The following is a 24,423-nucleotide window of genomic DNA, read 5'->3' as shown; positions in this document are numbered from 1 at the left end:
GAGAAAGGCCCATGGCCCTGAAACTGTTAACAATGTCTCAAGTCAGCTATGTTGCATAACACATACATCCACACAAGCCAATAGCAGATCATATTCAATCACATACAGTGGGGCAAAAAAGTATTTAGTCAGCCACCAATTGTGCAAGTTCTCCCACTTAAAAAGATGAGAGAGGCCTGTAATTTTCATCATAGGTACACTTCAACTATGACAGACGAAATGAGAGAAAAAATCCAGAAAATCACATTGTAGGATTTTTAATGCATTTATTTGCAAATTAGGGTGGAAAATAAGTATTTGGTCACCTACAAACAAGCAAGATTTCTGGCTCTCACAGACCTGTAACTTCTTCTTTCCTCCACTCGTTACCTATATTAATGGCACCTGTTTGAACTTGTTATCAGTATAAAAGACACCTGTCCACAACCTCAAACAGTCACACTCCAAACTCCACTATGGCCAAGACCAAAGAGCTGTCAAAGGACACCAGAAACAAAATTGTAGACCTGCACCAGGCTGGGAAGACTGAATCTGCAATAGCTAAGCATCTTGGTTTGAAGAAATCAACTGTGGGAGCAATTATTAGGAAATGGAAGACATACAAGACTGGGGCTCCACGCATGATCTCACCCCAGAACCACACGGGGGGACCTAGTGAATGACCTGCAGAGAGCTGGGACCAAAGTAACAAAGCCTACCATCAGTAACACACTAAGCCGCCAGGGACTCAAATCCTGCAGTGCCAGACGTGTCCCCCTGCTTAAGCCAGTACATGTCCAGGCCCGTCTGAAGTTTGCTAGAGAGCATTTGGATGATCCAGAAGAAGATTGGGAGAATGTCATATGGTCAGATGAAACCACAATATAACGTTTTGTTAACTCAACTCGTCGTGTTTGGAGGACAAAGAATGCTGAGTTGCATCCAAAGAACACCATACCTACTGTGAAGCATGGGGGTGGAAACATCATGCTTTGGGGCTGTTTTTCTGCAAAGGGACCAGGACAACTGATCCGTGTAAAGGAAAGAATGAATGGGGCCATGTATCGTGAGATTTTGAGTGAAAACCTCCTTCCATCAGCAAGGGCATTGAAGATGAAACGTGGCTGGGTCTTTCAGCATGACAATGATCTATGATGAAATTTCTATGATGAAAATTACAGGACTCTCTCATCTTTTTAAGTGGGAGAACATGCTCAATTGGTGGCTGACTAAATACTTTTTTGCCCCACTGTATATGGTAACGGGCTATGGTGCATAACACAGAATCCTCACAGGATCATATTCCCAGAGTGCCCTGTTAGGGTGAAAACAGTTGAGGTGTCAAGGATCAGGGCTGTACAGAAAATATCTTATATGAGGGCGTTGAAGAGAAATGAAGGGGAAACAGCTCACAGTTCTGAATAAGATATGGCCGTGGATGCACCGCAACCTGTTGCAAATGTTAAACATCAAAGTGATCTGGATACACTTATTGTAAAGAAGGTGGATTTTGTAGCATTTATAGCCACAATTATTAATTGTACTGCACAAGTGTCCAATAAGCTGTACATCATTACATCTGTACAGCTGAGAAGAATTCATGGCAGAAGCACTGCAAGGACTACTGTCGACAGAAAATATGCCACCCTCACAGGATCCTTCTGAGCCTGTGTTAAGTACCTGATAAGAATAGAAAACCATGCTGATTTAGTTTAATTAAAAATGTGTTATTGATAGTTTGTATAGATTTATTTTTACCCCGCAGTGTTCCCTTTTTTGGATATGTATTATCTACCTGTACAGTAGGTGGCGGAATGCACATTTAATTGTTGCAGGCGCAATTATACCGAAGAAGAAAACGCTTGCACTTTGTATGTCTGGAATTTACGTCCTGTGTCGGCTGCCGTAGCTACCAGAGGAAGAATGGCCGGCTGGATGTGGATCCGCTGCTTTTTGGGGCCTCATCTCCAGAGAGTGCACCGTTCACAGGCGGAGTCCCGAACCGAAGGAAGAGCAGGGAGGAGGGTAAGCTCACGGCAGATACCGTGCTTGTGTTTGTGACCGACCCAGCAAGAAATAGGAATGTAACTTTGGTCGACGCTAGCACTAGTTCGCGCTCCGGTCAGGAAGTGTTATTGAAACTGCTGTCAGTCACTGAATGACAGAGGTGACAATATGAATATGTATGCATAGTTAACACATTTGGGAATGTTCAGCTAGATACCAAGAGAATCAAGTATAATGGCTATCTTTGCGTTGTTGCAGGTGAGCATGCTAGCAAGCACGTAACCTAAGTCACTGTTAGCTATGCTAGGTAGCTAACGTTAGCTGTACTAGCTAGGCAGGGAGATCATTGCACTTATCCATAGCTGGCTTGGCAAGTCACCACGCATTTAGCAGCTAACTACTTTCCCCTTATCTTACAACCCCAGGGATGGACTTATCAACCCAAGAGCCTGGAGAAACACACTGACAGCATCCTCGGATGGGTCAGTATATAACTAGCAAGTTACCACAAGTTGTAGTATCTAATTGTTGATTATGACTCTGTTTTGATTAGCTAGAGAATAAACTATATTTTACTATTACATGCAGTGGCCTGCACTGTAATACACAACCTTTGATCTTTGTTTTTGCATAAACTGAAGCCACAAGTAAAGACAAGTAGCACACTCACATAGCTATACAGGTAGCCTATACATTCTCATACTTTGTGTTGAGATGTAACTGTTCTCTTGTGTGTTCTCCCTCCAGGCGTCAGCTTTGTGGTCTCTGTCATACTACAGCTCCCCTCTCCTCCTCTGTTACCTTTACAGAAAAGGTAATGTGTGTGTGTGTGTTCACTCATGCGATATGAAAGGTAATAAAAATGACTCATGCAGTAGTAAAGCTCTTATTGGGTTTAACTATCAATACTACCCAGCCGTAGTGTAGTAGGTAAGTATTGGTAATGGCTAGTGGTGATATGGTTTGACGTAGGACATGTGTGCATGCTTGATTGCGAATGAGTGCAAGAAAGGGGGGAGCAAATGGGTATTACTAGCCTAATTGTTTGTGTGTGGTGTTCGTAGGCCAAACTGTTGCTGTGTGTTTCAGGGTACATCTGCAGCAGTAAGCTGGTCCCAGTCAGTCAGTATGTGGGAACAGTAATGGTTTGTCTGCTGGGAGTTGCCTGTCTGAGAGGTGAGAACTTTACCCCTCTTTTTACTGAACTTGTATTGCTCTTCCTGGATTGGTCTGGTTTGAGAAATCCCCTGTGTTCAATGGATTTTTTTCTCCCCATAAAATATGTTAATATCTCAAAACCTAATTGTAGAGAATGTAGTGTCTGGTGTTCTTCGTCTGCTACACAGACATTGGATTGTGTGTGACTAGTCTACCGGTAACTACGATTGCATTCCTGTGGGGTTACGATTTCACACACTGACTCCCTCACAAGGTGTGGGTCTATCAGGTACACTAAGTAAACCCCTGAGACTCTCTGCTTCTCTCTCCCTTTCCCTCTCTCTCTCAGGTTGGGGACGGTGGAGGAACTCAGAGTATCTACAGTTCATCTCCATTCTGGAGGAAACCAGGAAGAACCACACGTCTAGCAACAAGGTAACACTGCTATGGCAACAGCTGGGCTGCGTCTCAAATGACACCTTACTCCCTATATGGTGTGTGATGTCTAACCAGTACCCTATATGTCATTTGATAGTATTCTCAGGCCTGTTTTGCTAGTGGTTGTCAATCTTGAATTAAAGAAACATATTCTTCCTGATCACTAATTTTGAATGTTCTGTCTGTAGAAAAAACTGGCCTGCTATGATTTTGACTTCTCTCACTGGCCGGCAGACTTCAGCTGGGAAGAAGTTAGCAATCCGTGAGTTGTGTGTGTAATTTGCGTATTGATCTGAACCTTTTACATGTGTGTTAATTTTTACACTGATTGTATTTTTTTGGTATGAAATACACAAGGTGGTACAGTAAATGTAAACAGGATGACTGTGTCTGGGTTATGATTTGAGAGTAAGGCTCTATTTCCACTTGTTAAATGTCCCTTCTAACAGGAAGCTGCTGTCCAAGACAGGAGTGTCTCTACTGAAGCCAGAGCCCAAACTGAGAGGGGCAGCAGACAGCGTGCTCAACTCTTTACGCACTCTACCATGCCACATCGTCAGGTATAGACAGACTACAATATCCACAATACACTGTACTCTACCAGGGCTTGACAGTACCATTTTTAGCAACTTGCGGGACCGTTTGTATAAAAAATGTCATACTTGTGCGAACGCTTGTGTCGTCCCCCCCCCAAAAAAGGTGACAAGTATGTAAGACCATGAGGCAAAAGGGTGACTGAAAATAGTGTTGTATGATGTAAAACATCCTTCATTACTATACATTATCTCCTGCTGTTGTGGCCTTGAGCAATGCACTTAACTCCCCGCAAAGTAAAATACTGCACTGATAGGTTTCTGTTTAAAACACGTGATCCGTCAACCCTCCATCTGGATAGCTACCGGGTGTGCAGACTTTGGATCCAACCCTGCACAAATATCAAGGTCCTGTTGAGCAGCTGATCATTTTTTGCAATGTGGTGTGTTCGAGCATGGCTGGAGCAAAAGCCTGCACACCCAGTAGCTCTCCTGGAATCTCCTGGAGGATGGTTTGTCCACCCTGCAACATTACAATTACAATTAAATATTTTCTTTATACAATGATTCCCTCGTTAAATGAACCAGGGATCAAACGGCTAAGGTTGGCGAGGTAGCTAACTAAGATGTTTATCTATTTGTAAGGTTAAAATATGCAGTGTTCAGGGAAGATGTTGACAACATTTGAGTTACTTGTCAATTAGGATATTCTAAGAATATATACACTGCTCAAAAAAATAAAGGGAACACTAAAATAACACATCCTAGATCTGAATGAATGACATTCTTATTAAATACTTTTTTCTTTACATAGTTGAATGTGCTGACAACAAAATCACACAAAAATGATCAATGGAAATCAAATTTATCAACCCATGGAGGTCTGGATTTGGAGTCACACTCAAAATTAAAGTGGAAAACCACACTACAGGCTGATCCAACTTTGATGTAATGTCCTTAAAACAAGTCAAAATGAGGCTCAGTAGTGTGTGTGGCCTCCATGTGCCTGTATGACCTCCCTACAATGCCTGGGCATGTTCCTGATGAAGTGGCGGATGGTCTCCTGAGGGATCTCCTCCCAGACCTGGACTAAAGCATCCGCCAACTCCTGGACAGTCTGTGGTGCAACGTGGTGTTGGTGGATGGAGCGAGACATGATGTCCCAGATGTGCTCAATTGGATTCAGGTCTGGGGAACGGGCGGGCCAGTCCATAGCATCAATGCCTTCCTCTTGCAGGAACTGTTGACACATTCCAGCCACATGAGGTCTAGCATTGTCTTGCATTAGGAGGAACCCAGGGCCAACCACACCAGCATATGGTCTCACAGGGGGTCTGAGGATCTCATCTCGGTACCTAATGGCAGTCAGGTTAACTCTGGCGAGCACATGGAGGGCTGTGCGGCCCCCCAAAGAAATGCCACCCCACACCATGACTGACCCACCGCAAAACCGGCCATGCTGGAGGATGTCGCAGAACGTTCTCCACGGCGTCTCCAGACTGTCACGTCTGTCACATGTGCTCAGAGTGAACCTGCTTTCATCTGTGACGAGCACAGGGCGCCAGTGGCGAATTTGCCATTCTTGATGTTCTCTGGCAAATGAAAAACGTCCTGCACGGTGTTGGGCTGTAAGCACAACCCCCACCTGTGGACGTCGGGCCCTCATACCACCCTCATGGAGTCTGTTTCTGACCGTTTGAGCAGACACATGCACATTTGTGGCCTGCTGGAGGTCATTTTGCAGGGCTCTGGCAGTGCTCCTGCTCCTCCTTGCACAAAGGCGGAGGTAGCGGTCCTGCTGCTGGGTTGTTGCCCTCCTACGTCCTCCTCCACGTCTCCTGATGTACTGGCCTGTCTCCTGGTAGCGCCTCCATGCTCTGGACACTACGCTGACAGACACAGCAAACCTTCTTGCCACATCTCGCATTGATGTGCCATCCTGGATGAGCTGCACTACCTGAGCCACTTGTGTGGGTTGTAGACTCCGTCTCATGCTACCACTAGAGTGAAAGCACCGCCAGCATTCAAAAGTGACCAAAACATCAGCCAGGAAGCATAGGAACTGAGAAGTGGTCTGTGGTCTCCACCTGCAGAACCACTCCTTTATTGGGGGTGTCTTGCTAAATGCCTATAATTTCCACCTGTTGTCTATTCCATTTGCACAACAGCATGTGAAATTTATTGTCAATCAGTGTTGCTTCCTAAGTGGACAGTTTGATTTCACAGAAGTGTGATTGACTTGGAGTTACATTGTGTTGTTTAAGTGTTCCCTTTATTTTTTTGAGCAGTGTATTTTTTTGCTTTGTTAGAATTACATGGCCCGTATTGAATAGAGAATCCTAGCCAATTTTGAGGGCTTGAGAGACTGTATTACAACCGGAGTATGCCGCATTTGGTTTCATCAACTGCACCTGTATCAACTGTATGTCCCCCATTTGCGGTTATACACAAGTGCCAGTGGAAAGTTATTTTAGGACATTGGACATGTCAATGACATTAATACATGCTAAGTAGTTAACTAGCAAGATAGCCAATTCAAAACAGTGTAGTTTGGCTGGTTAGTCTAGTTAGTCTGTTGTATATCATTATTTTACCTGCTGCGCAACTCTCTCTCCTCTGGCAACGGCCCACTGGTACACGCGGCCCACTGGTACACGCGGCCCACTGGAACACACATCATTAGTTTTCCAGGATTTTCATTGCTGACCAAAAATGAGCTATAAGTGGGCAAATGACTCACTTTGATCTCAAAAACGCATCTCTCGACTGCCTGATTGAAAGACTACTCTTGCCTGTCAATGCAGGCCTTCAATAATTATACTCTGATGCACTCTGCATCAATTAGAACAGTGTGTAACACTGCGTCTGGAGGACACGGATCCAGTTCTGAATGGAGTACCCTCATTTATATTGGAATTCATTTTACTTGTCCATTCGGACAACTTAAATCGATATTCTTATTGTCCGTCATTTTCTTTTACTTGCCCTGGGCAAGTGGACAAGCGTTAACGTCGACCCCTGTCTGCCATGCTACATTGTCAGGTATAAACAGACCACAATACCCACAACACACTGTACTCTACCATGCTACATTGTCAGGTATAAACAGACCACAATACCCACAACACACTGTACTCTACCATGCTACATTGTCAGGTATAAACAGACCACAATACCCACAACACACTACTCTACCATGCCACATTGTCAGGTATAAACAGACTAAAATACCCACAACGCACTGTACTCTACCATGCTACATTGTCAGGTATAAACAGACTAAAATACCCACAACACACTGTACTCTACCATGCTACATTGTCAGGTATAAACAGACTAAAATACCCACAACACACTGTACTCTACCATGCTACATTGTCAGGTATAAACAGACTAAAATACCCACAACACACTGTACTCTACCATGCTACATTGTCAGGTATAAACAGACTAAAATACCCTCAACACACTGTATTCTACCATGCCATATTGTCAGGTATAAACAGACTAAAATACCCACAACACACTGTACTCTACCATGCCATATTGTCAGGTACTAAACTACACTGAACAAAAATATAAATGCAACATTCAACAGTTTCAAAGAGTTACACTTTATATAAGGAAGTCAGTCAATTGAAATAAATTCATTAGGCCTTATGGATTTCACATGACTGGGAATACAGATATGTATCTGTTGTTTACAGATACCTTAAAAAAAAGTAGGGGCGTGCATCAGAGAACTCGTCAGTATCTGGTGTGACCACCATTTGCCTCATGTAGTGCGACATCTCCCTCGCTTACAGTTCATCGGGCTGTTGATTGTGGCCTCCGGGATGTTGTCCCACTCCTCTTCAATGGCTGTGCAAAGTTGCTTTATATTGGCGGGAACTGTCGTCCCCATTCTCATCGACAGGGCTGTAGTGGAGCAGGTTGAGAGCTTCAAATTCCTTGGTGTCCACATCAACAACGAAGTAGAATGGTCCAAACACACCAAGACAGTCACGAAGAGGGCACGACAAAGCCTTCTCCCTTTCAGGAAACTAAAAAGATTTGGCATGGGTCCTGAGATCCTCAAGGTTCTACAGATGCAACATTGCTCTGCTCTGACCGCAAGGCACTTCAGAGGGTAGTGCGTACGGCCCAATACATCACTGGGGCAAACTGCCTGCCATCCAGAACCTTTACACCAGGCGGTGTCAGAGGAAGGCCCTAAAAATTGTCAAAGACCCCAGCCACCCCAGTCTACTACCGCATGGCAAGCGGGACCGGAATGCCAAGTCTAGGACAAAAAGGCTTGTCAACAGTTTTTACCCCCAAGCCTTAAGACTTCTGAACAGGTAACCAATGGTTACCTGCACTATTTGCATTGTGTGCCATGCCCCCCCTCCCCAAACCCTCTTTTACACTGCTCCTACTCTCTATTTATCTTATATGCATAGTCACTTTAACCATACATCCATGTACATACTACCTCAATTGGCCCGACCAACCAGTGCTCCCGCACATTGGCTATCTGCTTTGTGTCCCCCCTCCCTCCAACCCCTCCTTTTACGCTACTGCTACCTTCTGTTCATCATATATGCATAGTCACTTTAACTATACCTACATGTACATACGACCTCAATAAGCCTGACTAACCGGTGTCTGTATATAGCCATGCTACTCCTATTTTCAAATGTATTTTTACAGTTTTTTTTCTTTACTTACCTACACACACACACCTTTTTTTTTCGTACTATTGGTTAGAGCCTGTAAGTAAGCATGGTCTACTACACCTGGGTGCACGTTTTTATTTTTGCCCTAACACTACACAGCTGATTGAAATGATCAAAGCTTGATGATTATCTGAATTAGCTGTGTAGTGTTAGGGCAAAAACCAAAACATGCACCCCTTGGGGTCACAAGGACTGATTTTGGGGAAACCCTGCCATAACCCCAGCAACACCATGGGGCACTCTGTTCACATTGTTGACATCAGCAAACCCCTGACCCACACGACGCCATACACATGATCTGCGGTGTAATGATCATGCTGTTTAATCAGCTTCTTGATATAACACACCTGTCAGGTGGATGGATTATCTTGGCTAAGGAGAAATGCTCACGAACAGGGATGTCAACAAATTTGTCCAGAAAATTAGAGAGAAAAGCTTTTTGTAAGTTTGGAACATTTCTGGGATCTTTTATTTCAGCTCATAAAAGATGGAAACAAGACCTTACATGTTGCTTTTTTATATTTTTGTTCAGTGGAAATGCATTATATTCTACGACATCGTCAGGTACTAAACTAAATGCACTATATTCTACCATACCACATCGTCAGGTACTAAACTAAATGCACTATATTCTACCATACCACATAATCAGGTACTAAACTAAATACACTATATTCTACCACATCGTCAGGTACTAAACTAAATGCACTATATTCTACCATACCACATAATCAGGTACTAAACTAAATACACTATATTCTACCACATCGTCAGGTACTAAACTAAATACACTATTCTACCATACCACATAATCAGGTACTAAACTAAATGCACTATATTCTACCATACCACATAATCAGGTACTAAACTAAATGTACTATATTCTACCATACCACATCGTCAGGTACTAAACTAAATACACTATATTCTACCATACCACATAATCCGGTACTAAACTAAATACACTATATTCTACCATACCACATAATCCGGTACTAAACTAAATGCACTATATTCTACCATACCACATAATCAGGTACTAAACTAAATACACTATATTCTACGACATCGTCAGGTACTAAACTAAATGCACTATATTCTACCATACCACATCGTCAGGTACTAAACTAAATGCACTATATTCTACCATACCACATAATCAGGTACTAAACTAAATACACTATATTCTACCATACCACATAATCAGGTACTAAACTAAATACACTATTCTACCACATTGTCAGGTACTAAACTAAATGCACTATATTCTACGACATCGTCAGGTACTAAACTAAATGCACTATATTCTACCATACCACATAATCAGGTACTAAACTAAATACACTATATTCTACCACATCGTCAGGTACTAAACTAAATACACTATTCTACCATACCACATAATCAGGTACTAAACTAAATGCACTATATTCTACCATACCACATAATCCGGTACTAAACTAAATGCACTATATTCTACCATACCACATAATCAGGTACTAAACTAAATACACTATATTCTACCATACCACATAATCCGGTACTAAACTAAATGCACTATATTCTACCATACCACATAATCCGGTACTAAACTAAATGCACTATATTCTACCATACCACATAATCAGGTACTAAACTAAATGTACTATATTCTACCATACCACATCGTCAGGTACTAAACTAAATACACTATATTCTACCATACCACATAATCCGGTACTAAACTAAATGCACTATATTCTACCATACCACATAATCAGGTACTAAACTAAATGCATTATATTCTACCATACCACATAATCAGGGACTAAACTAAATGTACTATATTCTACCATACCACATCGTCAGGTACTAAACTAAATACACTATATTCTACCATACCACATAATCCGGTATAAACTAAATGCACTATATTCTAAACCAAATGCAAACTAAATGCATATTCTACCATACCACATAATCAGGGACTAAACTAAATGCACTATATTCTACCATACCACATAATCAGGTACTAAACTAAATGCACTATATTCTACCATACCACATAATCAGGTACTAAACTAAATGCACTATATTCTACCATACCACATAATCAGGTACTACAAATACACAGTCAGGTACTAAACTAAATGCACTATATTCTACCATACCACATAATCCACATAATCCGGTACTAAACTAAATGCACTATATTCTACCATACCACATAATCAGGTACTAAACTAAATGTACTATATTCTACCATACCACATCGTCAGGTACTAAACTAAATACACTATATTCTACCATACCACATAATCCGGTACTAAACTAAATGCACTATATTCTACCATACCACATAATCAGGTACTAAACTAAATGCATTATATTCTACCATACCACATAATCAGGGACTAAACTAAATTCACTATATTCTACCATACCACATAATCAGGTACTAAACTAAATGCACTATATTCTACCATACCACATAATCAGGTACTAAACTAAATGTACTATATTCTACCATACCACATCGTCAGGTACTAAACTAAATACACTATATTCTACCATACCACATAATCAGGTACTAAACTAAATGCACTATATTCTACCATACCACATCGTCAGGTACTAAACCAAATACACTATATTCTACCATACCACATAATCAGGTACTAAACTAAATGCACTATATTCTACCATACCACATAATCAGGTACTAAACTAAATGTACTATATTCTACCATACCACATCGTCAGGTACTAAACTAAATACACTATATTCTACCATACCACATAATCAGGTACTAAACTAAATGCACTATATTCTACCATACCACATCGTCAGGTACTAAACCAAATACACTATATTCTACCATACCACATAATCAGGTACTAAACTAAATACACTATATTCTACCATACCACATCGTCAGGTACTAAACCAAATACACTATATTCTACCATGCCACATCGGTATAAACACTCCATAGACTACAATATACCACACTACCATGCAACATAGTCAGATATCGTACTACACAGGGCATAATGTAACTAACTACAACTACTGTTTTGATCACTGTCTCTCTGCCTCACACTGTTATAGCAGGCAGGCTTGGTATATTTGATTGATATTACATTACTGCCTGCTAGCCCACTGACTTGACCTCTTCTCTCCCCTCTCTCTTTCTCCTCTCTAGTTTTCTGATTGCCCACTCATTTGGGAGGAGGATGCTGTACCCTGGGTCTGTATTCCTACTGCAAAGGGCTATGAGACCCATGCTACAACAGGGCCAGGCTAGACTTATAGAAGAGGTGAGTCACCACACACACCCCACAGTAGGGTCAGGTTACATTAATTTACAATAGTTAATGTATTCATATACAGTGTATTCGGAAATATACAGACCCCTTTTTCCACATTTTGTTATAAATCTACACATAATGACAGATTTTTAGTATTCAGACCTTTTGCTATGGGACTCAATTGAGCTCCGGTGCATCCTGTTTCCATTAATCATCCTTGATGTTTCTACAACTTGATTGGAGTCCCATCTGTGGTAAATTCAATTGATTGGACATGATTTGGAAATGCACAAACCTGTCTATAAAAGGTCCAACAGTTGACAGTGCACATCAGAGCAAAAACAAAGAATTGTCTGTCGAGCTCTGAGACAGGATTGTGTAGAGAAACAGATCTGGGGAAGGGTACCAAAAAACAAAACATTTCTGCAGCATTGAAGGTCCCCAATAACACAGTGACCTCCATCATTCTTAAATGGAAGAAGTTTGGAACCCCTAAGAGAAGGACCTTGGTTCAGGGAGGTGACCAAGAAACCAATGATCACTGACAGATCTCTAGAGTTCCTCTGTGGAGATGGGAGAACCTTTTAGAAGGACAACCATCTCTGCACACTATACCAATCAGGCCTTTCTGGTAGAGTGGCCAGACGGAAGCCACTCTTCAGCAAAAAGCACATGACAGCCCGCTTGGATTTTCCAAAATGGACCTAAAGGACTCTCAAACCATGACAAGCAAGATTCTCTGGTCTGATCAAACCAGATTGAACACTTTGGCCTGAATGCCAAGCATCGTGTATGGAGGAAATCGGGTACCATCCCAACGGTGAAGCATGGTGGTGGCATTATCATGCTGTGGGGATGTTTTTCAGCGGCAGGGACTGGGAAACTAATTAGGATCGAGGGAAAGATGAAGGGAGCAAAGTACAGAGAGATCCTTGATGAAAACCTGCTCCAGAGTGCTGGAGCACTCAGAACCTCCGACTGGAATGACGGTTCACCTTTCAACAGGACAATGACCCTAAGCACACAGCCAAGACAACGCATTAGTGGCTTCGGGACAAGTCTCAATGTCAGTGAGCGGGCCAGCGGGAGCCCGGACTTGAACCTGATCAAACATCTCTGGAGAGACCTAATAATAGCTGTGCAGCAACGCTCCCTATCCAACCTGACAGATCTTGAGAGGATCTGCAGAGAAGAATAGGAGAAACTCTCCAAATACAGGTATGCCAAGATTGTAGCGTCATACCCAAGAAGACTGAAGGCTGTAATCTCTGCCAAAGGTGCTTCAACAAAGCACTGAGTAAAGGGTCTGAATATTTATGTAGATGTAATATTTCAGTTATTTATTTATATAAATTTGCAAACATTTCTAAAACCTGTTTTTGCTTTGTCATTATGGTGTATTGTCTGTAGGGGGAAAAACGATTTAATCCAAGGCTGTAACTAAATGTGGAAAAAGTCAAGGGGTCTGAATACTTTCCGAATGCAATGTATGCAACCTTTCGCTTATAGACCTGCTTAACTTAAGTTTCTCTCTTCTGAGCCATTTCTGTACCTTCCTCCCTCTCTTTGTGTGCAGTGTGAGGGCCAGAGGAACAAGCTGGTGGCGTGTGATGGGAATGAGATTGATACCATGTTTGTGGACCGCAGGAGAGACGAAGGACAGCACGGACAGACTCTGGTAAGGACATGCTCTATGAACCGTCAGAACTACATTACCCATGGTTCCATGTGAGGTCTAGTGTTTGCTGTATGTCCTGCTGTAGGTGATCTGCTGTGAGGGGAACGCAGGCTTCTATGAGGTGGGCTGTATGAACACTCCATTGGAAGGTAAGGAACCTCTGTGTCTGAGACTTTTTTTACACATTAGAAATACTTAATTTTTTTAGTTCCTTCCTCTCATCTTACTTTACCTTCCTTCCTCCCTCCCTTTGTGGTAAAGATCACTGTTCATACATGGTTGTTAACATATTCCCATAACCTGTTAAATTCAAACTAGAGCAGTATAAAACTATTTGTCTGTCTGTGTTGCAGGTGGATACTCAGTGCTTGGCTGGAACCACCCTGGCTTTGCAGGAAGCACGGTAAGCCTTAGTGTCCCTCGCTCTTCCCCCATCACGCTTTTGTATGAACTTACCAGCATGTTTCAATGGCATTATTAGGCAAGTTTGTGTTATGTGGAAAGTCTGGTTTGTCTACACGGGTCATTCTTGGAGAATGTTGGAAGACACAGGGTTTTGGGCTCGATTCCCACAGGGGACCAGCAAGTAAATGTAGGAAAAATGTATCCACTCACGACTGTGAGTTGATAAGAGCGCCTGCTAAATTACTAAAATGTCTGTTAGCAGCAGATTTGTTTCCGTCTCAAAATGTGCATTGACGTGAAAGTAAATGTAAAACAACAACTCTTCGTTCCCCAATCCACTCCCTTATTTCTCTCAGGGTGTACCGTTCCCCCAGAACGAGGCCAATGCCATGGATGTAGTGATCCAGTTTGCAGTGCACAAGCTGGGCTTCCAGCTCAGTGAAATAGTGGTGTATGCCTGGTCCATAGGGGGATTCACAGGTATGGACCCTACTGGTATATGCAGTTTGTCTGGCCCTAGTTTGTTGTGGGAATGAGTTGACCAATTTCACCAACATACTGTAAGCATCACTTTATTTCTCCCCCCTCATCATTTTCTCTCCATCTCACGCTTCTCTCTCCCCATTCTTCTCCCTTCTCTCTCCTCCTCCCCTCTCATACTTCCTTTTCTCTGTCTATATATTTCTCTCTCTCAGCCAGTTGGGCGGTGATGTCCTATCCAGAGATCCAAGCGCTGGTGTTGGATGCATCCTTTGATGACCTGCTGCCTCTGGCCCTCAAGGTCATGCCCGACAGCTGGAGTGAGTCTCGCGCAGGGGTCATAGGTCAAGGCGTGGAAAAGACCAATGATGTCATATAAACAGAAATGTATTATGTCTTTGGATGACACTTTTTTCCTATTATGAGATATATTCTTTAAGAAGTGAATAGTCACTCTGGATAAGAGCATCTCCTAAAGGCCTGAGGTGTGTATTTGTAAGGGCTGTGTTTGGTTCAGGATCTGACAATGAAAATTGTGTGTTTCAGGGCCGCTGGTGACACATACAGTCAGGCAGTACATGAACCTCAACAGCGCAGATCAGCTCTGCAAGTAAGTGCAACACTCTTTACTCACTCAAACACTTTGCGTGTGTGTGACTGACACAAACATATCCATGGAAAATATGGGTAAATCTATTTGAATTGAATCACTTTTTGACAGCATCCCATTTGATTTGAACAAAACCTTTCGTATATTACCCATGGAAGAAGTGGTCAGAAAGGGACTTTTTGGAACTGAATGCCAAAACATTCAGGAGAATAAAGTTGACCCATTTTGCATACCCCACCATACCATCAGATAGCCATGTCTTCATCGCTGGAAAAGGTAAACAGTTGGGTTCGATATCAATTAAAAGCCTAAAAACAGGGTTGTCAAACTATTGTATAAATTCTAGATGTTTCACCCCCCCCCTTTTTTTTTTTTTAAAAAGGGTAGGAAGCATGAGTTTTTACTCACCAACTAACAAGTGTGGTCAAAGGCTTAGTTGTAGTCATGAACTGGTTACCTATAAGTACAAACATGTAGTTATGTTTTTAAGTTATTACATATTTAATTTATTTCCGGATAACTTCTAAATAATTCTCAACGTCATATGGAGGATGTACTCTGCTACAGAGTTCGTATTCTAGCTCGGTAGCTATCTCCATCTGGCTAACGTTAGCCGCCACTCATGCTATTCAGACTTTGTGGCTGTGTTATCTAGTGGGAACCCGTTACTATGGCAGGCTCTGGTGATTTCTTGCCTTGGGCTCAAAACAAAAAAAACTCCTACCTGCTTGCTCTAATTGTGAAGTACCGTGTCTGTTGTACTTTTTATTTTGTAAACTTTTCACCATGTTCTGTGAAGTAAGCTACGGGAGTTTTGTAACTTTTTCCACATTGGCTTAGTGCAAGCGCGCTAGCTGACTGATATGGAATCTAACGTTATCTATTTTGGATTTCGCCCTGGTGAAGCTCCCACCTCCCCTTAGCTATGGTAGCTAACTCAGCCGGCACTCTTTTACCATCGGATGGGTCACAACCATCAAGTTTCTGCTTTTAATCTGTGGTTATGTTTTAGTTTTGCTCTAGCTGGTCTCCAGTAGTTGGGCTCTAGCTTGCTGACCATAACCATGGTGGTTGGCTAGGCTAATGGCTAGTTGGCTAAATAGCAAATGATAGCTGGTTGGCGTTATGTAGTTTCAAAAAGTTGTTCTACTTTCATGTAGCTGTAAGCTAGGTGTTGGTATCAACTGGTTTACTCATACAGTGCTAACGTAATGTTAGCAGGCAGATAGGGCGAAGAGTGATGATGATTGGGGGAATCAATAGTTACATTGAGAATAAAAACGTTTTTACAATGTATTGTAAAAGTTGACAAGGTATTTTTCCTTCATAGCTTGGTTTCCACATTATTTTTTAAATATGGAGACAATTTAGTTATTACTATTTCCATGACTGATCAAATTTCGTTTTCTCATGGCTCTCTCTTGTACCTCTGCAGCAGACATATGGTGAGCAATATGTTTGGAACATCGAATCGCAATACATATCGGCACCTAAGTATCTTTATATAATAGGGAGTAGGCTGGTTTGCCGGGTCCTCCAAATTACATCACACTCCGGAAAAACATTTTCCTTCATGACTTCAGCATTCTTCGGAACACTGATCGGTTTTATGTAATAACTTCAAAAATAGAAAAGTGAGGTGTAAGTTTGCACTGGGACTTTTGATGTGTATTCTAATGCAAATCCATGTTACGTTTATGCTACCTTTAATCTCAATGATCAATTATCTTAGACCCTATTTTACATAGATCTTTTTGTGTTGTGTCTGCCATCAGTTGAAACACAACATGCTCTTGAATACAGGGTGGGCGTCATTTTAATCATAGTAATATAATTAATAGGATGGACCTATCCCTTCAGACCACTGCAATTTAGCTGTTACACCATTGACATTTTAACTTCTAATTACTACCACAGATGGCCCACCGTTGAATGTTAACATTAATGGTCATATATATTCTATTATCTATATTTCTATAGGTTTTCTATGGAGGATTGACAGTCATTTAAAACAGATATTCCCATTCAGGTCAACATTCTGTGTGGACCAACAACCGTCTTTGTGGTACCATTTGAAAGTTGACATTTCCATTGTATTCACTTTTTTGTGTGTGCATTTAACAGCCAAAACATGACACCAACCCTGCATTCTTGTGTAGCATGTTATGCTTATAAGGTACGAGGGGGTGTGGTAATATACCACGGCTAAGGGCTGTTCTTATGCACGACGTAACGCTGAGTGCCTGACACAGCCCTTAGCTGTGGTATATTAGACATATATTCCCCCCCTCCCGAGGTGCCATATTGCTATTTTCAACAGGTTACCAACGTAATTAGAGCAGTAAAAATAAATATTTTGTCTTACCCATGGTAGTCAGCCGATCGACATCAGGGCCTGACCCACCCAGTTTATAATGAAACTTCGGTACTTTTTCAATACTAGAACATGAAAAAATGGTTTGGTACTAGAATTTGTTACATTCGGTACTTCTGTCAAATCTGACTCGCAGATCAGCGCAGCTAATGCAAAGGCACGTCTCTCCCAAGGATGATCTATTGCCTCAGCGAACTGAATGGTGTGCTAATATGGCTTCGACGGGCCGCCCCCTCCCCTCTCTCTTGTGACACAGTGCGCAGTTTTATCAAATAAGCTACTTCTATGCAAATGTTGTTGATCAGTACAATAAAATAAGTCCCAAATGGGAGGGAAACTGTCATCTGTAGCCCTGTGAAATCAGCCAAAACAAGCTCAACTCAATGCATGCACTCACTCCTATTAAATATGCATACACCTGTATTGTGTACAAAACATTAGGAACACCTGCTCTTTCCATGAGTGACCAGGTGAAAGCTATGATTCCTTATTGATGTCACTTGTTAAATCTACTTCAATCAATGTAGATTAAGGGTAGGAGACAGGTTAAAGAAGGATTTTTAAGCCTTGAGACATGGATTGTGTATGTGTGCCATTCAGAGGGTGAATGGGAAAGACAAAAGATTGAACTTCCTTTGAACGGGGTATGGTAGTAGGTGCCAGGTGCACCGGTTTGAGTGTGTCAAGAACTGCAACACTGCTGGGTTTTTCCACGCTCAACAGTTTCCCATGTGTGTCAAGAATGGTCCACCACACAAAGGACATCCAGCCAACTTGAAACAACTGTGGGAAGCATTGGAATCCACACGGGCCAGCATCCCTGTGGAACAATTTCGATACCTTATAGAGTCCATGCCCTGATGAATTGAGTCTGTTCCGAGGGGAAACGGGGGGGATAACTCAATATTAGGAAGGTGTTCTGAATGTTTTGGAGACTGTATAGGCTACAACTTGATTTACCCAGTTTATCAATAGAGATTAACCATTCAAATAAATTACTGTTATGTAAATAGATGCGTAAAAACCAAGTAAAATTGATTGCTATGTATGGATTAATTCATCAATTATACAGTCTCTGAAAAATGCTGTTGTAAAAACGTTCAAATCTAATGATATTGAATTTAAAAGATGCCCAACGATTGAACAGAGCAGTCAGTAGCTGAGTTTGTCTGGATCAAGTGCCATTCTGTGACTGGCTAACATTCATTTGGTTGGTGTTGAGTATCGTGATACTAGTCCTGGTATCTGTATTGAAGTCAAAATTCTGGTATCGCGAGCACATTGTCCCAACCGGGCACTATTTTTTAGATTTTTTTGTTGTTGTTGTATTCATTCATTTAACCTTTTATTTAACTAGGCAAGTCAGTTAAGAACAAATTCTTATTTACAATGATGGCCTACCCTGGGCAGACCTGGATGATGCTGGGCCAATTGTGCGATGCCCTATGGGACTCCCAATCACGGCCAGATGTGATGCAGCCTGGAACATCAGATGTAAAGTAGGGTATAAGCTACAACATATGCAAATATGAAGAACAAAAGCGTTTACAAGTTTTTAGATAATTGTGTTTAAGGTTAAAATGACAATCAAAAATAATAAAATAGTTGGATAAAGCTTTTAATTGATTACAACTATCTTTTCCAGTGATGAAGACATGGCTATCTGATGGTATGGTGGGATATGCAAAATAGGTCAACTTTGAGTACCTTTTATCTCCTGAATATCTTCGCATTCCGGTCCAAAAGGACCATTTCTGAGCACTTCTACAATGGGCAAATGTGTATGGGAGGTTTTGTTCAAATCAAAAGGGGTGCTGTTTACCCTAAGGGAAGATGGGAGGTTCTGAGTATTTTATGACCCTATAACACTCAAGAGTTCTTCCTTAGGTACCAGGGACCAGTGCTTCTGATCAGAAGAACCAAAGATGAGATCATTACCACCACGTGAGTCACTATGAAGGCATGAAAAAAGAAGACTTAGAGCCCGTTCAGATTACCTCGATTTACCAGCGCGTAGCTATAGTGGCTGGTTTCACTGACTGACTGTTGTTTCAGGGGTCCAGAAGACATCATGTCCAACAGAGGAAACAACCTCCTGCTCAAACTTCTGCAGTTCAGGTTGGTTCTCTGTCTCGAAGACCTCACATAGGCTGTGTATGTCTGTACACTACAGACTTGATTATCCACAACCTCACGCAGACATCTATACAGTTGAAGTCAGAAGTTTACATACACCTCAGCCAAATACATTTAAACTCAGTTTTTCACAATTCCTGACATTTAATCCTAGTAAAAAGTCCCTGCCTTAGGTCAGTTAGGATCACCACTTTTTTTTAAGAAAGTGACATGTCAGAATAATAGTAGTGATTTATTTCACCTTTCATCACATTCCCAGTGGGTCAGAAGTTTACATACACTCAATTAGTATTTGGTAGCGTTACCTTTAAATTGTTTAGCTTGGGTCAAACGTTCCAGGTAGCCTTCCACAAGCTTCCCACAATAAGTAGTGTGAATTTTGGCCCATTCCTCTTGACAGAGCTGGTGTAACTGAGTCGGGTTTCTAGGCCTCCTTGCTCGCACACGCTTTTTCAGTTCTGCCCAAAAATGTTCTATGGGATTGAGGTCAGGGTGTTGTGATGGCCACTCCAATACCTTGACTTTGTTGTCCTTAAGCCATTTTGCCACTACTTTGGAAGTATGCTTGGGGTCATTGTCCATTTGGAAGATCCATTTGCGACCAAGCTTTAACTTCCTGACTGATGTCTTGATGTTGCTTCAATATATCTACATAATTTTCCATCCTCATGATGCCATCTATTTTGTGAAGTGCACCAGTCCCTCCTGCAGCAAAGCACCCCCACAACATGATGCTGCCACCCCCGTGCTTCACGGTTGGGATGGTGTTCTTCGGCTTGCAAGCCTCCCCCTTTTCCCTCCAAACATAACGATGGCCATTATGGCCAAACAGCTCTATTTTGTTTCATCAGACCAGAGGACATTTTTCCAAAAAGTACGATCTTTATCCCTATGTGCAGTTGCAAACCGTAGTCAGGCTTTTTTATTGAGGTTTCGGAGCAGTGGCTTCTTCCTTGCTGAGCGGCCTTTCAGGTTATGTCGATATAGGACTTGTTTTACTGTGGATAGATACTTTTATACCGGTTTCCTCCAGCATCTTCACAAGGTCCTTTGCTGCTGTTCTGGAATTCATAGCACTTTTCGCACCAAAGTACGTTCATCTCTAGGAGACAGAACGCGTCTCATTTCTGAGTGGTTCGACGGCTACGTGGTCCCATGGTGTTTATACGTGTGTACTAATGTTTGTACAGATGAAACGTGATACCTTCAGGCGTTTGGAAATTGCTCCCAAGGATGAACCAGACTTTTTTTGTTTGTTCTGAGGTCTTGGTTGATTTCTTTTGATTTTCCCATGATGTTAAGCAAAAAGGCACTGAGTTTGAAGGTAGGCCTTGAAATACCTCCAATTGACTCAAATTATGTCAATTAGCCTATCAGGAGCTTCTAAAGCCATGACATTTTATGGAATTTTCCAAGCTGTTTAAAGGCACAGTCAACTTAGTGTATATAAACTTCTGACCCACTGGAATTGTGATACAGTGAATTAATCTGTCTGCAAACAATTGTTGGAAAAATTACTTGTCATGCACAAAGTGGATGTCCTAACCAACTTGACAAAACTATAGTTTGTGAACAAGAAATTTGTGGAGTGGTTGAAAAATGAGTTTTAATGACTCCAACCTAAGTGTTAGTAAACTTCTGACTTCAACTGTATACATACACTAGGAACAGAGTGAGCACTGTGTTTGTTTTAAACCCTTTCTGATGTCATATCTTCAGGTACCCCCAGGTGATGACAGATGATGGAGTCAGGGCCATCAGAGCATGGCTGGCAGCCTCCAACCATGTAGAAGAGGCAGCGGTGTACAGTAGCTATGAGGTGGATGATGACTGGTGTGTGTCTGTTCTGCAGTCGTATAAGACGGAGAGAGATGTTTTCTTCCCCTGGAGCGTTGGTAAGACTGCTCCTCAAATAACACCATTACAACTGTTTGATTTAGATTACAATCTCCCTAGATTAATTACTTTATGATGGAATTTATTTTGGTCTTTGTTTACTGCCTCTTAGACACTACTCTCTGCCAGAGGTGGAAAAAGTACTCAATTGTCATACTTGAGAGAAAGTAAAAGCTATACATCAAATTCCTTATATTTAGCTAACCAGACAGCACAATTTCCTTTTTTGACAGCTAGGGGCAGCTCCAACACTCTGTAAATGTCTAAGAAAGCATTTATGTTTAGTGAGTCCACCAGACCAGGGACGTTTTCTTGATGTGTGTGAATTGGACATTTTTCCTGTACTGCTAAGCATTCAAATTGTAACTAGTACTTTTGGGTGTTGGGGTAAAATGTATGGAGTAAAAATACATATAGTAAAGTACAGCTACTCAAAAAATACTTAAGTAGTATTTTCACACCACTGCTGAGATTGTGAATCCATATTTTTTATTTTAATAACAAGGCAAGTTTAAGAACAAATTATTATTTACAATGGCGGCCTACAAAAAGGCCCATGGGATTAAAAATATAGGACAAAACACATACCTATATAAACACTTGTGTGTTGTGGTTTTAAGCTTTTCCTGCCTGTTTTGTCAGGTGAGGACATGACACTGGAGGGAAGACGGCAACTGGCTCTTTTCCTGGTGAGAAACTGCTTCTTTCATCTTCCGTTGTTCTTCCTCTCTACAACATGACTTGCGTTCTATCCCCCTCCCCCCTCCATCAGTGCCTTTCATCTTGTCTCCTTCACCCCTCCATCAGTGCCTTTCATCTAGTCTCCTTCACCCCCCCCAATGCTGAAGAACACTTGAGGTGTCCATAATAACTAGATCACCTGTGCAATGTATTTCTATTGGCTCTGGTTTAAGTAATTTACTACAGCGAATGCTGCTACATTTGTTCTGTGGTGGGCTAATGCCTGTTAAGTACATTTGATTCCCTTTATATGGAAATGGTAAGGAGGTGAGTGGGCTTCCATTAAAGTCAGACAAAAGCAAATCTACAGATTTCCATTGGGAATGTTCTCTCGTTCATTGTTTTCCCTCCCATCTCCATCACTTGTTCCCTCCCTTTCTCAGGCACGGAAGTACATGCGGAACTTCGACTCAACTCACTGCACTCCTCTCCCCTACTCTGAATTCACTGCCCCTTGGAGACTGTAGAAAGAGGGTTGAAGGATGGATAGAAACGAGAAGCAAAGAGCCTGGCGGGGACCAACCAATCAGAGGTTTACAGCGCATAGATTGAATGTATCTATGGGAGGTGTACAAGGCAGCTAGACCCAGTCGGTATTGGAATGTTGCGACCCTGCCCACCTGGCTCATAGCAAAACCTTGGCATTTGTCTACTTGTTTTAATCAATTACAAAATGTACATGTCTAAAGATTACTGCTCCCTAGCGTTCTCGCTACTTAGAAAAACGTAATATTGCCTCATGCCCCTGTCGGACGCCATGCTAGCGTCCGACAGGAACATCAAGCTAGTCCCAAACGAACTGTGATAGTGCTTTCCCCACGCCAAATAGCCTGAAGCCACAGGGCTCTTCCTCGACATGGGAGCATTGTCAACAGTAGGTTGTGATTTTTGACCTGGCTACATGTACAATTGAACACTGCAGCTTTTTAGCATGTTTTATTTCTGTACAAAATAAAAATAAACAAAGTTGGCTCTTTTACAATGGTAAAGAATTTGTTTTCACAATGTGGTCTAAGGGAATTCCCTATCGTCTGAGTATAATACCCTGACTTCACCGCTCGCGTCACAAAATAAATCTATATAATTCAATTATTGGGTCAACGAGCGTTTGTGTTGCCGAGAGGTTAAATAGAAGTTACACAGGACCCAAACTGTCTGACATCGTGTATAAATATATATTTAAGCCTAGGAGGAGAGATGACTCGAAACGATTCTGTTGACCGTTTTGTGTGGATTAGTTGTCAAGGACCATTTCAGGTCAAATGTTTATGAATTGCCATTAATGCTTTTCGACCTGTCCCCAAATTAATGTAATTGTTTGTTTTGATATTTTAACCTGTGTCATGATCGCGTTTGGTGTGGGGGGACAAATAAATGTATGCATGCAGCTGGTTTGGGTTCCGTGTTGTAATGGCTTTGTTCATATTTATAAACTGGGGGGTTCCAGCCCTGAATGCTGATCGTCGTGGTATATCAGACCATATACCACGTTTATTTTTACTGCTCTAATTACGTTGGGGGTTGTGATATGGCCAATATACCACAGCTAAGGGCTGTATCCCGGAACTCTGCGTTGCATCGTACAAAAGAACAGCCCCAAACCGTATCCCACACCCCCCTCGGGCCTTATTGCTTAAATATACACTGCTGTCCTCATAGTACCAGATGCTTCTTGAACTAGATATTTAAAATGTCTCCTTCCATTAGATTTTTACAAAGGCTCTATCCTATTGCCTTTGACTACACTACTACAAGGAAGGAAATATGCATCTTAAAGGAATGAGGTCTTCTCTCCCTCTGGCTGCATTTTAAAAAAAACTGAAAGTTATTCCAAATAAATTGGCTTTGATAGACACAGATCTACTTTTTTTTTTTTTACAAATATAGCCAGGCCATCCTCACTTTAAAGCCCTACATTTTGTTTGTTCACTCATTATGAACAAAGCTGTTTCCTGATAATGCTCAATAAAATGTTGACA

General features: G+C 41.7%; 1 protein-coding gene across 1 annotated transcript; it reads left to right on the top strand.

The window, feature by feature from the left end:
- The first annotated feature begins 1,852 nt into the window (after positions 1-1,852).
- Positions 1,853-23,421, top strand: LOC112228254 (phosphatidylserine lipase ABHD16A). Its single transcript, XM_024393425.2, has 19 exons — positions 1,853-2,004; positions 2,412-2,468; positions 2,734-2,800; positions 3,076-3,162; positions 3,494-3,579; positions 3,771-3,844; positions 4,032-4,142; positions 12,019-12,133; positions 13,701-13,802; positions 13,888-13,951; positions 14,156-14,205; positions 14,564-14,687; positions 14,903-15,007; positions 15,234-15,297; positions 19,559-19,615; positions 19,727-19,789; positions 21,527-21,702; positions 22,346-22,392; positions 22,828-23,421. The coding sequence occupies exons 1-19, from the start codon at positions 1,903-1,905 to the stop codon at positions 22,909-22,911; spliced, it is 1,635 nt and encodes a 544-aa protein (XP_024249193.1). The 5' UTR covers positions 1,853-1,902; the 3' UTR covers positions 22,912-23,421.
- Positions 23,422-24,423: the final 1,002 nt, after the last annotated feature.

The sequence above is a fragment of the Oncorhynchus tshawytscha genome, linkage group LG03, assembly GCF_018296145.1.
Source record: "Oncorhynchus tshawytscha isolate Ot180627B linkage group LG03, Otsh_v2.0, whole genome shotgun sequence".
NCBI lineage: Eukaryota > Metazoa > Chordata > Actinopteri > Salmoniformes > Salmonidae > Oncorhynchus > Oncorhynchus tshawytscha.
Note: the sequence above shows the minus strand (reverse complement) of the source record. Positions and strands in the feature narration are given on the sequence as shown.